This window comes from Melanerpes formicivorus, unplaced genomic scaffold (genome assembly GCF_026170545.1).
Source record: "Melanerpes formicivorus ecotype bairdi unplaced genomic scaffold, bMelFor1.0.p_v2 SCAF_8, whole genome shotgun sequence".
Classification (NCBI taxonomy): domain Eukaryota; kingdom Metazoa; phylum Chordata; class Aves; order Piciformes; family Picidae; genus Melanerpes; species Melanerpes formicivorus.
In genome coordinates, this window is record NW_027142360.1 from 22196243 (window position 1) to 22210111 (window position 13869).

Here is a 13869-nt window from a genome sequence, read left to right on the forward strand (position 1 = left end):
TTGGGAAAAACCACCTGGAAAGCCTGAATTCTATTCCCAAATATAGAACCTCAGTTTGGTTCTGCCCACACTTTTTATCAGCAGTATAAAATCAATGTGGGATAGAAATGTTTAAAAATGACTGGGGATCACTAAAAATGTGTCAATCACCACTATTCCCCCCCCCCCCCCCCCCCCCCCCATCCTATTGCTTTCAGGGAGAACCAGCAGCGGTTACAAGATGACTTAGCAGAGATGATAACCAATATTCTTCAGAAAAGGGAAAACGAAGGCTCCAGGACACGGAAGCTTTCACGGGTAGCCAGCTACCGATCAGGGACCCTGGAATACCTGCAACTGGTCAGCACAGAGAATTGTGCCACGTATCTTTGAAACTGGATGTCTAGTTTGACTCTTTGGAGTGCTCAGTGTGAAGGCAGGAGGCTCCCACCCTCAGCTAGAGGAGACAGAAAACACTTTTCCAAGCATCCTTTCTACCATCAGACTCGCTCTCAGTAAATCAAACCTCTCTTCACTGCAACGTTGAAATTGTCAGGTGACTTCAGTAGGACAAACACAGCCTGATTTGAGGTAAATGAAAATATCTGCACTTGAGGCCAGAAAAGAAGGTGGGGTTTTTTTTGGTTTGGTTTTGGTTACTTGTTAAAAAAATGTGATAGGTAGCCTGTTCAATAATCCACTTCTGAAAATATTCACAGCAAAGCCTTAATTTGTCCTGATTTTTAAATGTTGTATTTAAGTTGTAATTTTTTTTTTTGTTTGCAGAAAGATTTGTTGTAGCATATTTGAAGATAACATTAAATATATCATATTTAAATCTGGATCTGTTGCCATTTTGCCGCTTCTTTGTTCTCCCCTGTGTCTCTCCCATGTTTTGTTTAATCGAGTTGACTTTGTTCAAGAGACAGCACTCCTGTTATTTACCTTGGAGATTAGTCCAGAATTTGCATGATTTCTGCAGCTTATCTGAATCTCTTTGGCCTACAAAATAAAACTGGAAGCCTTACAGACACTTTCATATCTTTTCTGCACTTTTGCTTCTCCCCCTAGAGCAGAAATGTAACAGAAATGAAGGAAATCACCCTGCCTGAATGTCTCAAACCACAAGAACTTTCAATTCATCTTTGGGATGAAGTTTCAGAACAAGGCAGAGGTCACATTTTACTCTGACTCACTCACTCACTATGGGATTTATATTAATAAACAGCTTTAAGAAGCCACCAAAGTACAAGGGATGCATGTAAAAGAAAATCAGGGTTTATGTGAAGAAATAACAACTACCAAGTGGAACTTCTGCTAAGGCCTTTTGTGCATTGGTGGCTTTCAAACCAGAGCTGCTTCTCTCACCACTCTCAGATATCCCTCAGTATTCAAACCATAAAACTCAGTGCAGAACCATTCTTTTCCGGTTTTGAGCAGCACTTTTTCCCCCAAGTAAACAAATGAAAATCAAAATTAAAGAGAGCAAGCCAGTTGCCTGTGTTTTTTCTTTGTCAACCTAAGCTGGCTTTGTAAGAACACACACACACAGAAGTAACAACCTAGGTGTTAACAGATCTGAAGTGAAAAGATTCCTGGAAAAACTAAATCAGGAGGTGCTGCAGGGCTTATGCTCTTGCCTAATTACTGCAAATTCCTACCCCTATGAACATGGGGTAGACAGAAACAGTAGACAGCATGTAACCAACAGTCATGTCTTTCAGATTATAAGTAACCAGTCTTAAACCTGGACTGGCACCAGTAAGATACCCTTATTTCTTTGGACTGTGTCCTAATGGAAGCATTCTTTGGGATAAGGACAGAAAACAATGTCAGGCATTCTAAAACTGGTAGGTATGTTAAAAATGACTACCATTGGAGTAAAAGAAGTATAAAGTCTGCTCTTTCCTGTCTTGTGGTGCCAATCAATGAGCTTCATCTCTATGTCAGCATTCTGGAGTGTGACTGCTATGCTTCTGCACTGGACTGCACTTGACCACTCTGTTTGCTCTGTGATATGCTCAACAAGTACAGTTGCAATGCAGTGACAAGCCCTGGAACCCCTCAAGCCTGCAGAAGCTCACTACTACTAAAATGAGCATAGATGCTCTGGTTGTTTTGAAATGACCTTAAGTCTATGTTTAAAGAGGAGTTTTACAAGTTTGATCCTTGAGACATCTGAGATATAATTTATTTTAGAGCAAATGTCTGCTGACACTGATTGAGACAATTAATTTAAACAGTGCTTAGTTTTCAGGAGCCTTTCTCTTTCCTGCATTTTTCAGATCATAAATTTCATATAATTATTTGAAGATAAACTGTCACCTTAGCAATGAGTTGGTGGACCAATCTTCTAGTAGGTTTGCTTTCTACACAGCTCTGTCCCTGCACATATCTGACACCCATACACCACAATAAAACCAATTTTGATTGCCCTTTGAAATGTTTGCTCCTGGTTTCTGGTTTAAATCTTGGATTCAGTGTCTTACCACTGCATCTTGTTATCAAATGCTAGATCAAGGAACTCTCTGCCATCAAAAACATGACTGGAGGTCCAGTCATAGAATCATAGACATGTCTGTATGTTTTTTGAACACCTACAGGGATGGCAACTTCAACACCTCCCTGAGAAGCCTATTCTAATGCCTGACCATTCTTTCAGTAGAGAAATTTTTCCTAATATCCAACCCAAACCTTCCCCGACAGTACTTGAGACCATTTCCTCTCGTCCTACCACTTCTTATTCAAGAGAAGAGGCTTACTGCAGCCTTCTTTGAGGTAGCTATAGAGAGCAGTTAAGTTTTCATCTCAGCCTCCTCTTCTCCAGACTAAACAATCCCAGCTGTTCCTCATATGACTTGCTCTCTGGACCCTTCATCAGCTTCACTGCCCTCCTCTGGACATGTTCTAGTAATCCAATGTAGTGAGGGGCCCCAAAGTGAACACAGTAGGTGAGGTGTGGCATTGCCAGTGCCAAGTACAGGGGCACAATCCCTTCCCTACTCCTGCTGGTCACACTATTCCTGATACAGGCTGGGATGTCATTTGCCTTCTTGGCCACCTGAGCACACTGCTGGCTCATGTTCATATAGCTGTTCATCAGCACCCCCAGGTCTTTTTCTGATGGGCAGCTTTCCAGCTGCTTTGCCCCAAGCCTGCAGTGCTGCATGGGCTTGTTGTAACCAAAGTGCAAGTATTAAACCTCACACAACTGACCTCAGCCCATTGATCCAGCTTGTCAGGATCCTTCTGCAGAGCCTTCCTACCCTCAAGCAGATCAACACTCTCACCCACTTTGGGATCATCTGCACACTGAAGGTACACTCAATGCTCTCATCCAGACCACTGATGATATTAAATAAGACTGGCACCAACACCGAGCTCTGGGAAACATCACTTGTGACCAGAGTCACAAGAATTATTTTTGACTGAGGAGGCAGAGAAAAAGCAATGTCACTGTGTTTTATCCTTATCTCTTCCTGAAAAGTAGCCCAGAACAAAACAGCAGTGGCTATGGACGGATCCCTGCAGCCAGCAGTAGCATTACCATGCTTTTACCCTGGGCTTGAGGCCAAGTCTTGCTATTTGGCCTGACCTGCTTGGCATGTGACCTTGTCATATGAAGCTATTACATGATCCCGTATCAAATTCTAACTATCTTGAACAATTATCTAAACACAAAGTCCTAATAATTGGTGGTTTAGGACAGTGGCAGAATACCCAGCACTGGGGGAGAAGAAAAGGCAGCATCTCGAAATGATCTGTCCCTAAGAAAAGGATCATCCCTCATCTGTTCTGCCGGGACATACACAGCAGCTGTTCTCAACGGGGCTGGAAGCTGCTCCTCCTCTTGCATAAAAAGCATAGACTGGTAGGACACCACCTAACTCCTGGGCCTTTCCTGATAAACCTTCACCCTTTTCCAGCCAGCCCAGTGGCTCAGAAGGCGCCAGCCTGGGGCTCCCTCCTCACTGCCTCACGCCCTACAGGGCTGCCCGGTGTGGTGGTGAAGCCTGACCTTGGTCTGTCGTGAACCCCACAACCTGGCCTTGCCTTTGGGGCTCCAAACAAGTGCCAGGGTCAGAAGAATTCTAAATGCCCTGAGCTTACCACCCAGCTTGCCTCAACACCTTCCTCAGAGCCTCCTGCTGTCACCACCAGCACGCTGGACTGTGGCCGGGCACGGCGGGCAGCATCGGCCGAGCCATGAGGCAGCCGTTGGGCAGCCGGCGCTGCTGGCCCAGCGCTGCCTCGGGGCCTCTGCCGCCACACTTTGGGCGGGAAGCGCCCGTAAAAAGTTGCCGCCGGCGCTTGCTTCCCCCTGGGGCGCATTCCGGTCCCGGACGGGCAGAAGGAGCCCTTCCCGCGGCGCTGCCCTCGTCCCCGGCACGGCCACCCCCAGCACGGGGAGCCACGGCCGGGGCGGGCACCGGAGGAGGCGGGAGCAGCGACGAGACCTGCCCTGAGCTAGGGAACTTCTTAAAGTCCCGCCGCCTCCCGGTGCCCAGAGGAGGCGCGGGGGAGCAGCAGCATGGCCCGGCTCGGTGGTGTGTGCTGCTGCTGGGGTCTCGTCCTCCTGTGGGCGGCGGTGGGGGGCCGAGCAGGTGAGGCGAGCGAGGGGGCGGGAGGCAAGCCCTAAGAGGGCAGCGGGTGGAGGTGGGGGAGGAGGAGAGAGCGAGGCTGCCTTCAGCATCCGAGGGAGAAACCTGGCAACCAGGAGTGGCTGTCCCGCCGGCGGAGCCCGGGTCGGAGCTCAGCCGTGCCTCCTGAGGAGGCAGCAAGGCTCGCCAGGGCTTCGCCTTGGGCAGTTGCTCCTCGCTGTTTCTCCTTCCCGGCTGGATGCGAGAGGCAGAGCCTCCCCCGTGCCGCTTTGGGAAACGGGTGTGAGGCGGCCAGGGGCCTCGTCCCTCAGCAGTGCCAGGGTCGTCGTCGCGGTGGTTAAGCCACTCCACCCCGCGGACGGACCCTGCCGGCCGGGGAGGAGCCGGCTGCCTCATGGGCTTGCTTCGGGGGCGCCTCCTGTTCCGCCGGCTGGGGCAGGCTCGGCCGTGGTGCCTCGTGGGTGTCAAGTGCTGGCACTTCATGCCAGCATATTTTCAGTCTGTCTTTCTCCTTCCCCGAATGGTCGAAGGGAAGCAAACGAAAAATGAAACGTTGGGAAGTTGCCTTGAGCCCCTGGTGGTGCTGGGTTGTAGTGTCATCTGCGTGCACGGGTACCATTTAGGATGGACACTTAGCTCTGGTGCTGTGGCCTACAGCGTGCTGTGACTTGCATCTTTAACAGGGGTTTAGTGCTAGGTTGTGGGTATAGGTCAGCGTTCAGAACTTGTACCTATGCATGAGCCTTGCTTTCTGAGTAGATTAACTTTTATGTTGCCATTTGAGTAAGTACTTTAAATACCTGGTTGGCTTCTAAAACTCACCACTTCATGCTAATTTTGTGCTCACGGTTGTTTTTTATCATGTCTTTGCCTAATAGAATTCTTTTTTTCTTCAGTCAAAGCTGTAAAGCTTCAATTAGTGTAATTCTGTAATTGAAACTTTTGTCATGCTTTGGAGCTTCCATTTGGTGGCTGCTATGGCTTTTCTTCTTGCAGCTTCAGAGTTAGATGCAAACAGAATTTGGCAAGCGCAGTAATGTATCTTTTAGTGAATTTAAGTTCCCCATGGAATCTTAGCATCTTGCTTAAAAGTTGAGTTCCTTCTTGAGAACTGTGGATGCGCACTGTGGTGTCCAACAATGTGCTAGTGAGTGTTTGAACGTGGCAGTATTATTTTTATGTTCATATCAAAAGTATGAAATGGATTTACCAGCATTTGGAAGGGTGGGGAAAGAAGTCAGTAAAAGAGGGAATTTAAGTGATGCTGAGGAAGTGTGAATTATGTGAAAGTGAAACTGCCTCTGTAAAGATCAGTAAAAGTTAGTGAAAGATGGCAGCAGTGGCCATTGGAGAATTCTGGATACCATTTGTATGGATGGCGTGACAGGGTTGTTGAGAAGCAAATCTCAGCAGGAGATTTCAGTAAATTTTGAAGATCCTTAGGGCTGGATTCTGTGCTCACCTGCTAGGAAATTGCCAGTTAATTTATTACTTTCCATAAAACAAGGAGAAACTCAGGTGACAGTTACTTTGATGTGTCCAAAATGTTAACAAGCATATGATTCTGCAGACCGCCCTACCTCATCTTGGAGACTTACTTTTCAAACTTACCTGCGTTGGCAAAAGCTTAAGGAAGGTCCATCAGCAGGACTGAAGGAAGGGTCAGTTGTGAACAGTGCAGGAGTGAAAAAAGAAGTGTAGGGTATAAACCAGTTTTGGCTGATACTTTGCTACCCTAGGTGATCCTGCTTTTGGCAGGGGGTTGGACTCGATGATCTCTGGAGGTCCCTTCCAACCTCTAACATTCTGATTCTGGCTGATTCCATGCATCATAATTGAAGTACTGGCAGAAAACAGTAAGTAACAAATAGAAATGCCTTTAGGCTATTTAATGGAGTAAACTTAGCCCTTTGGTACTGTGAATGATCTAGATGTTAATGTTTCATTGCTCTTTAGCATTTTGAATGCCTTGGAGAGTCTTCATCGTACCGTTTAGAAGCTTTTACTGGAGAATGTCCTCTGTTAAAAATATCTTAGATTTAGGGACTTGGATTAGTATAGCTGCTTGTGACATTATTTTTGTTTCCTTGGGATGACCTGTACTGAGGACCTGTACCTGTTCATTGAGTTGTCTGTATCAGCTAAGCTTTGCCAGTAAGTAACCTAATGAACATGAAAACCAAGCGAGGCTCAGATTCTTAATTTATAGCTCCTGTTTGAATATTGCTTCTTTCATGCAAGCACAAATCAGGGAATTAGGCTTCAAATAATGACAGGCCTGTTAGAGGCAAATTGAAAAATTACTTAGACTTGAATTGTATGAAGAAGTAAGGTGAATTAAGGCCAGCAGAATAGAAAAGGCAAATAGCTTACATTCAAGCAGAATAAGAAAGCATTTTCTCCTTTAATTGAAAATTACTGGGTTTTGTATTAAGTTCTTGTGTGGTTTATGATAATCTCTAAAGAAGTTCTGAGGTTCTTAACATCTGTTTTGTAATGGATTCCAATCATAACTGTCCTTTGAAATGTCAGTTGTACTTTTTCAGACAGTTAGAAGGATGGATCTAAACATTTTTAATGGGAAAAAATAGGGCAAACTCTTATCAAATTACAAAATGGAGCAGAAATACCAAATGCCTATTATGGTTGGCCTGAAATATTTAAATGTCTCACTGTGCTAATACAATTTTTGCTACTGAATGTTAACTGTATGAGAAGGGTATACTGGACAAGGGAGATGGACAGTTTTAGGCTGGGTGTTTTGTATTTGAGTTGTGCAAAACTAGTTTTGAATGGAACAGGGAGAGCTTCCTTATTTAGTGGAAAATGTGTAGGTGGAGTCTACAAAGTTAATTTGAAAACCTCTACAAAACAAAGGGGCATCAGCTTTGAAAAGCCATAAATAAACATGCAGATTAAAAATCAGTATTTAAGAAAGCCAGTGGCTTTCCTATTAGGAGGTGCTTGGAGTTGTTGATGTGGCTTGATGCATGCAACATAACCAGTGCTTTGTTGATTGTGAGTTAGTTTCTCAGACTAAGGAAACCCAGGAAAATGAAGTCTCCCTCTGAAACCTTGTAGCTCTTGAATCCTCAAGGAAAAGGGGCTTCTGTTAATTTCTCCAATTGGAAAGTCAGTCAGGCTGGATGTGAGGAGGAGGTTCTTCACCATGAGAGTGGTGAAACCCTGGAATGGGTTGTCCAGGGAGGTGGTCGAGGCCCCGTCCCTGGAGGTGTTTAAGAGCAGGCTGGATGAGGCTCTGTCCAGCCTGATCTAGTGTGGGGTGTCCCTGCCCATGGCAGGGGGGTTGGAACTAGATGATCCTTGTGGTCCTTTCCAACCCTGACTGATCCTATGATACTATCTAGATATATATGTTTTAAAAATGACTCCTGGTTGGGAAAGCATAAGTAAAAGCAGCTGTGGCATATTGTCAAACAAATTTTACTGGTATTCTCAAGGCATTCCAGGTTGTTATTTTTGTAAGTGGCATTTATTATTAAATACTAATGATGGTTAGCAAATACCATGTGTGTTAGATGGTTGCTGTACTTCTCTTCATAGTTCTTCCTCAGACTTCTCTGCCTGTTCTGTCTTTCCTTGCTGCTACTATTTCACGTCCTCTCCAGCATCTGACTTCTATTTTATCTTGTTCAATCCTCTTACTTAGCATTTCTTGTAGTTGTTTTTTTTACATTGTCATGAACATGTATTTCCACTCTCCTGCTGCCACCAAAGGCAGACTCCATTTTTGGCATAACCTTGGCAGTGCCTGTATTGAGTCAAAACCACAGAGGACAGATTTGGCATTTTGGCCTGAAAACCATTTCCTAGCCATGGCTGAAATACTTTCATTTCCCCAGTATTTAGGATAAAATCTTGGCAAAACGCAGGTGCTTCTCACTTACTGAAGAAATTCCATCACTCCCAACAGCTATAGTCCCTATTTCTGGATATTTTATTGGCAGAAGCATTGATGTACCTTTAAAAACAGGCAATTTGAGGAAGAGTTCTTCTCAGTCCCTGCTGACTACAGAAAGGAGAAGGAACACTTAACTCCAGGCTTGCTTTGTCATTGCGCTTCTCCAGCTCTGTCTTCCACCACACAGCATTGTGTATAGCATAGAGTGGTTGTGGTGGAACTGATGCAGGGCAGACCTCCTGCCTGGTTGGTTGCATGGAGGGAAACGTGATTCCACTGACCTTCCCTGTCCCCAGGGGTTTTAAGTTGTTTGTTGCAGTACATAGTGTGTGCTTTGGCTTGTTATTTAGGCTATTGGAATAGCCACAGATTCTCATGGTCTCTTCTGTTATTCAGAGTCTAATAGGCTGAAGTACTTGTCAGCATTCTCAGCTAAACACTGAGTGTCCAACTTGGATGATGAAAGATCATTAGTAGATTAATTGAGGTGTTGCATTTGATTCATATCTGAGAAGTTACTGATACAACTAGTGGGATAAGAGGTGCTAGGTCCTCTGCCTCACCCTCCAAAAATAAATACAGGAATGTCAGCATTGTTCCTGTTGCTGCAGGACACACAAGAGATTGTTTGGAAAAGTGCAATTGCTTCTTAGATATCTATAATCCATGTTGTACTTTGGTTCTGGGTGGTTTTCTTGGCAAAGGTGGTGCTGCTGGTTGAGGTGAACACAAAATTCAGACAGACTAGGTGATACCAAATGCTTCCATGACATGGTGGTGTGTGTTTTAAGTGTACACATTCACAAGCTTGTAGTCTTAACTCCATCTGTAGCAAGATAAAGGCTTACATTCTGAATTACAACAATTACTGCATAATGACACGTGTGTTCCTTCAAATAGCAATTTCATACATGGGTATTTTGACACTTCAGACCAGGGCAACTAGATTTGCAGGAACCAACATGAAAAGGAATAAGGTGAAATGGGGTGATGAGTGAGTGAGTGAGTTGGGGGGGGATTTAAAAATATCATTAATGGGAAATGGTTTTCAGCATCATTGTTAAGCTAACATCTGTGACTCCTATCTTAATGCTGTTCCTCTACAGGCCTCTCTCGGTATGTTGGAAATGATCCTGTAATACTTCCTCATCTCTCTCATCCTCCTCTAGTCCTGGTGATCTTCAGTTTAAATTTGTCATGTAGTGAGGTTGGGGCAGGGCCAACTGCAAGGGTAATTTTAAAGTTTGTTCTGCCTTTTGAAAACAGCTCTGTGTGTTCATGCTCTGGCAGAGCATGAAACAAAGAAACAGCCTCCTGTGTTAGACTACCTGTGTCAGATCAGTCTGTCTGGCACCAGCATCAGCCTTCTTTAAATAAAAAAATGCAAGCAATGGCTATTTTGCTTTAGGCAGAAGAGAGTTTCTTTGACATAGGTATTTAGTCTGTGGGCACTAATAACAATACCCAGCTGCCCTGGTTCCTCTTGACTACTCACCACCTCTCCACAGCCTGCTGAAGAGCTGGGAAGAAGATCACCTTTTACCCTACATTGTTCTTGTGCTTTTTACCCATTCCTCAGCTGTCTTTGTGTACTGGGCATGTGGCCCATCTCTCTGTCCTGCAGTGGGCTGCTTGGTTGGAGTCAGCCTTCCCCTTTATTGCTGAACAGGTTAGTTGTGTTCTGTACCAACCCCTTGCATCACTTCTTCACAGGACCTCCCTATCCCTGACCTCTCTGCTTCTGTGAACTTCAGCTGTGTAAGGTGGCTTTTATCTCTCTTCAGCATTGACCCTTACCAGCCTGCTCTTCTATACATTTTCAGTCTGAGTGATTCCCCATGTTTACCCCTGAGATAAAGCAGCAATTGACCCATGTATTACTAGAAGATAGTTAAGGACAAAAAAGAAAAGTATGGTTATAGCTGCTTGAAGAGTTACCCAAAGCCTGTCATGTCTCAGTCCTTTAAATAGCCTCAGTACCTGGCAGAAGAAAAACATGTTTTTAAATGCTGAGTTCCAAGTCCATGAAATGACTTCATCTGTAAACAGAGATTCATGTAAAAACTTCTATTCATGGGATGGGGGAAACAACCCTTCAGTTCCTTCCCTATTAAAGTTCTGATTTTGCTAACACTTCCTTTTCATGAGAAGTCTCTCTAGTACCTCATGAAGACTGATACAGTGGTTAGTGGTACAAAGTCTAGCTGGAGGCCAGTAACTAATGGTGTGTGCCAGGGATTGATAGCTGTTCAGCATTTTCCTTAATGATCTGGGTGATGGTGCAGAGTGCACCCTCAGCAAGTTTATTATTGGATACAAACCAGAGAGGAGTACATCAGAGGGTTTTGCTGCCATTCAGAGGGACCTGAACAGGCTAGGGAAATGAGCTAATGGGAGCCTCATGCAGTTTGACAAAGGGAAATGGCAAGTGCTACACCTGGGGAGGAATAACCCCATGTGCTAATATATGCTGAAGGCTGAATGTTTTGAAAGCAGCTTTGCAGAAAAGGGCTTGAGGGTCCTGGTGGATGCCAAGCTGAACATGACCTACCAGTGCGCCCTTATGGCTAAAAAGAGTAACTGTCTTCTGAGTTGCTTCAGGTGCAGTGTTGCCAGCAGGTTCCTCAGCATTGGTAAAGACGTGGCTGGAGAGCTGGGTCCAGTTCTGGGCTTCCCAAATCTAGAGAAAGCATGGCAAAGGACTATGAAGGTGACTGGAGCATCTCCTGTGTGAGGAATGGCTGAGACAGCTGGGACTGCTCCAGCTGGAGAAGAGAAAGGTGCAAGGGAGATCTCATCAGTGTGTAAAAATACTTGAAGGTAGGGTGTAAGGAAGATGGAGCCAGATTCTTGTCAGTGGTGCCCAGTGCCAGTGGGCACAAACTGAAACACAGGACACTGTCCTTGAACATCAGGAAACACCTCTTTATTATGAGGGTGAGCAAGCACTGGTCCAGGCTGTCCAGAGAGGTGGTAAAAGTCTCCATCCATGGAAATACTTAAAAGCTGTTTGGACAGAATCCTGAGTGATTCACTGTAGGTGATCCTGACTGAGCAGAAGGCTTGGACAGAGCTCCCCTCCAACTTCAGCCTTTCTCAATTAGAAACTGTTTTAGCTGTTCTTTCTGGGACACTAGCAGAGAAAAACTTTGCAGCTGTTCAGTGACACAACTTATTCAACAGTCTGGTAGCATGGATGAAAACTGGCTCAAAGCAGTGGAGTAACTGCTGTGTCAAGGTGATTAGCTGGAGAGGGAGTTGGGTTCCTAGAATATGTGTTTGCTGTTTTATTCAAATAGGTCATGGCTCTTCATAAAAATAGCTTTTTTTATGCTGTGTTTTACAGCACTGGGTAAAGTGGATGCAGCTAATTTGAAATCAGACTAGCTGCTTAATCACAAACATTTTGCTTACAGCTTTTTGAAGAGCATTAGGTATTGTGCTGGCCTTGTATTGCTTTATTTTTATAGTTCCATTATCATAGCATGCATGCAAAGTATTTTGTGTGAGAGCATCCAGAATGACATCTAGCTCTCTGTTTTGCAGCTGTTACTGGGCATGGTGCATAAAATGAATTGTTGTGAGCAGTAGTAACCAAATTGCGACTTCTTGCTGTAAACTGGCAGGACCAGAAGAGTTCTGGGGGAGAGCCAGGGGACTGGCAGGACTGATTGCCTCTCACTGGTGAAGAGTCAGGGGAATAGAGCTACTGCTGGTTTCTTAGCATTTGTACATCTTTGTGAACTTGTCCCTTAAAACTTCTCAAATAATTCCAGGAACCCTGACTGTGATTTTTGAGCTCTTGTCACTTGCAATATGGTAGCAGTGATTTGATCAGTCGTGAATAGAGGTCTGGTATAATCAGATCCCATCTTAAGGAAGGATGAATTAGAGTTGTAGGGTTTGGTTGTCTTTGGAAAGTAGTTTACCTTGCTCTTTGTTCTTCATCTCAGCGGGATTCAGACCCAACTAATGAAGAATGTTCCTTAAACAGCAGTTCAAGCAGAACTCTGAGCAGTCGAGTGCCCTTCCTTCTCATTGCTCTTACTGTTGGGATCAGCTCTTTTCTGGCTAGGTGATAGGGATTGTGTGTCTTATAAAGGATTGCATACCTGTGGTGCTTTTGTCTTCAAGCTTGTGAGCCACTGGATTTTGATGTTCTTGTTTGGTAGTGCCACCTCCAGGAGTAGTTGCCCAGAAGGACAGTTTAAGACACTTTTACAGCCTTTTGAATCTTCAGGTGGAAAACAGTTGAGAGTAATCCATAAGGCCTCTGCAGTTGTTAAGGCATGCTGTCATCTAAAGTTGCATTCAATGAGTTTTACATAAATTTTCTTCTGAGCCAGGGAAGGAAATATTTCTAAATGAAGATTCAGCTGTGATGGAGCCCTGTACCATAGGAGTGGTAAATAATTCCCAGAAGAGCAACATGAGAATATTTTAGCTGTGAGCTTTTGTCTTGATGAAAGTCCGGGTCATTCCATGTCACTTTTCAGTATTTTAACATCAGTTCTGCTGCAGAAAACAACACTACACCTGATGGAAAGCTATCAAATGGAGTTTGTTTTGTTAGTTGCCAAAATATTGTCTTGGCATTTTGGTATTAAATAGGAAATACCTACTCATCTTTCTTTGCTTCCCTTGTCCCCTTTCTTCCCCCCCACAGAAATGCGCTATGCAACCGTCTACTGGAATAAAGCTGAAAAAACACTTCAGGTCAAGAATATCCTGGACAGGAGTGGAGATGCCTATGGTTTCTACAATGACACTGTACAGACGACAGGTTGGGGAGTTCTGGAGATCAGAGCAGGCTATGGGCATCAGACCTTAAGCAATGAAGACATCATGTATGCAGCTGGCTTCTTGGAAGGCTATCTCACCGCTCCGTAAGTACCTCGGGAAACAACTCAAGTTATGACACTTCACTGGACTTCTGTGTGCCTGCAAGTCTTTTGTTTGTTTTTTTGTGCTTTCCCTTAGCTGCCATCCATTTAAACTAACCATACATTTTGCAGTTGTGTGCCATTCTTTTAATTAGTAGCAGATAGGAAGTGTGGCATCTTCCACGGGGTTAAGATGTGCTCCCTCCTCATCCTGCAGGCTCTCTTAACACATTGGTGAGATAGATGAGTACTCTACCTTTATTACTGATAAGGTAATGTAATCACAGAATACTGTAAGTGTAAGGAAGTGCATAACCCCTGTGTTGTAAGTAATTACCAAAAGGCTGCAGAAAGAATAGTTCTCCCCAGCCTGTAGTTAGGTGGCTGATCTACAGCAGTTAATACAATCACAAGCAAATTGGCAGGGTTGCTGGCAAGCGCTTCCTTAAGGATCTTTTTAACCAAACACTGTCAAGAAGCTGCT

At 44.5% G+C, this 13869-nt stretch overlaps 2 protein-coding genes across 3 annotated transcripts in view; both read left to right on the plus strand.

Annotated features, from left to right (window-relative positions):
• Positions 1-897, plus strand: part of GUCY2C (guanylate cyclase 2C) — a 43398-nt gene extending 42501 nt beyond the window's left edge. For both annotated transcript variants that reach the window (XM_068142614.1, XM_068142615.1), the window contains one exon: positions 198-897. In XM_068142614.1, the coding sequence (XP_067998715.1) occupies positions 198-372 (175 nt within the window). In that variant the 3' untranslated portion in view covers positions 373-897. The remainder of the gene's footprint in view (positions 1-197) is intronic.
• Positions 898-4462: 3565 nt separating this feature from the next.
• The window catches only part of PLBD1 (phospholipase B domain containing 1), a 43881-nt gene continuing 34474 nt past the window's right edge, over positions 4463-13869 (plus strand). Inside the window, exons 1-2 of the mRNA XM_068142616.1 lie at positions 4463-4583; positions 13169-13388. Coding sequence (XP_067998717.1) covers positions 4511-4583; positions 13169-13388 — 293 coding nt within the window. The 5' untranslated portion in view covers positions 4463-4510. The remainder of the gene's footprint in view (positions 4584-13168; positions 13389-13869) is intronic.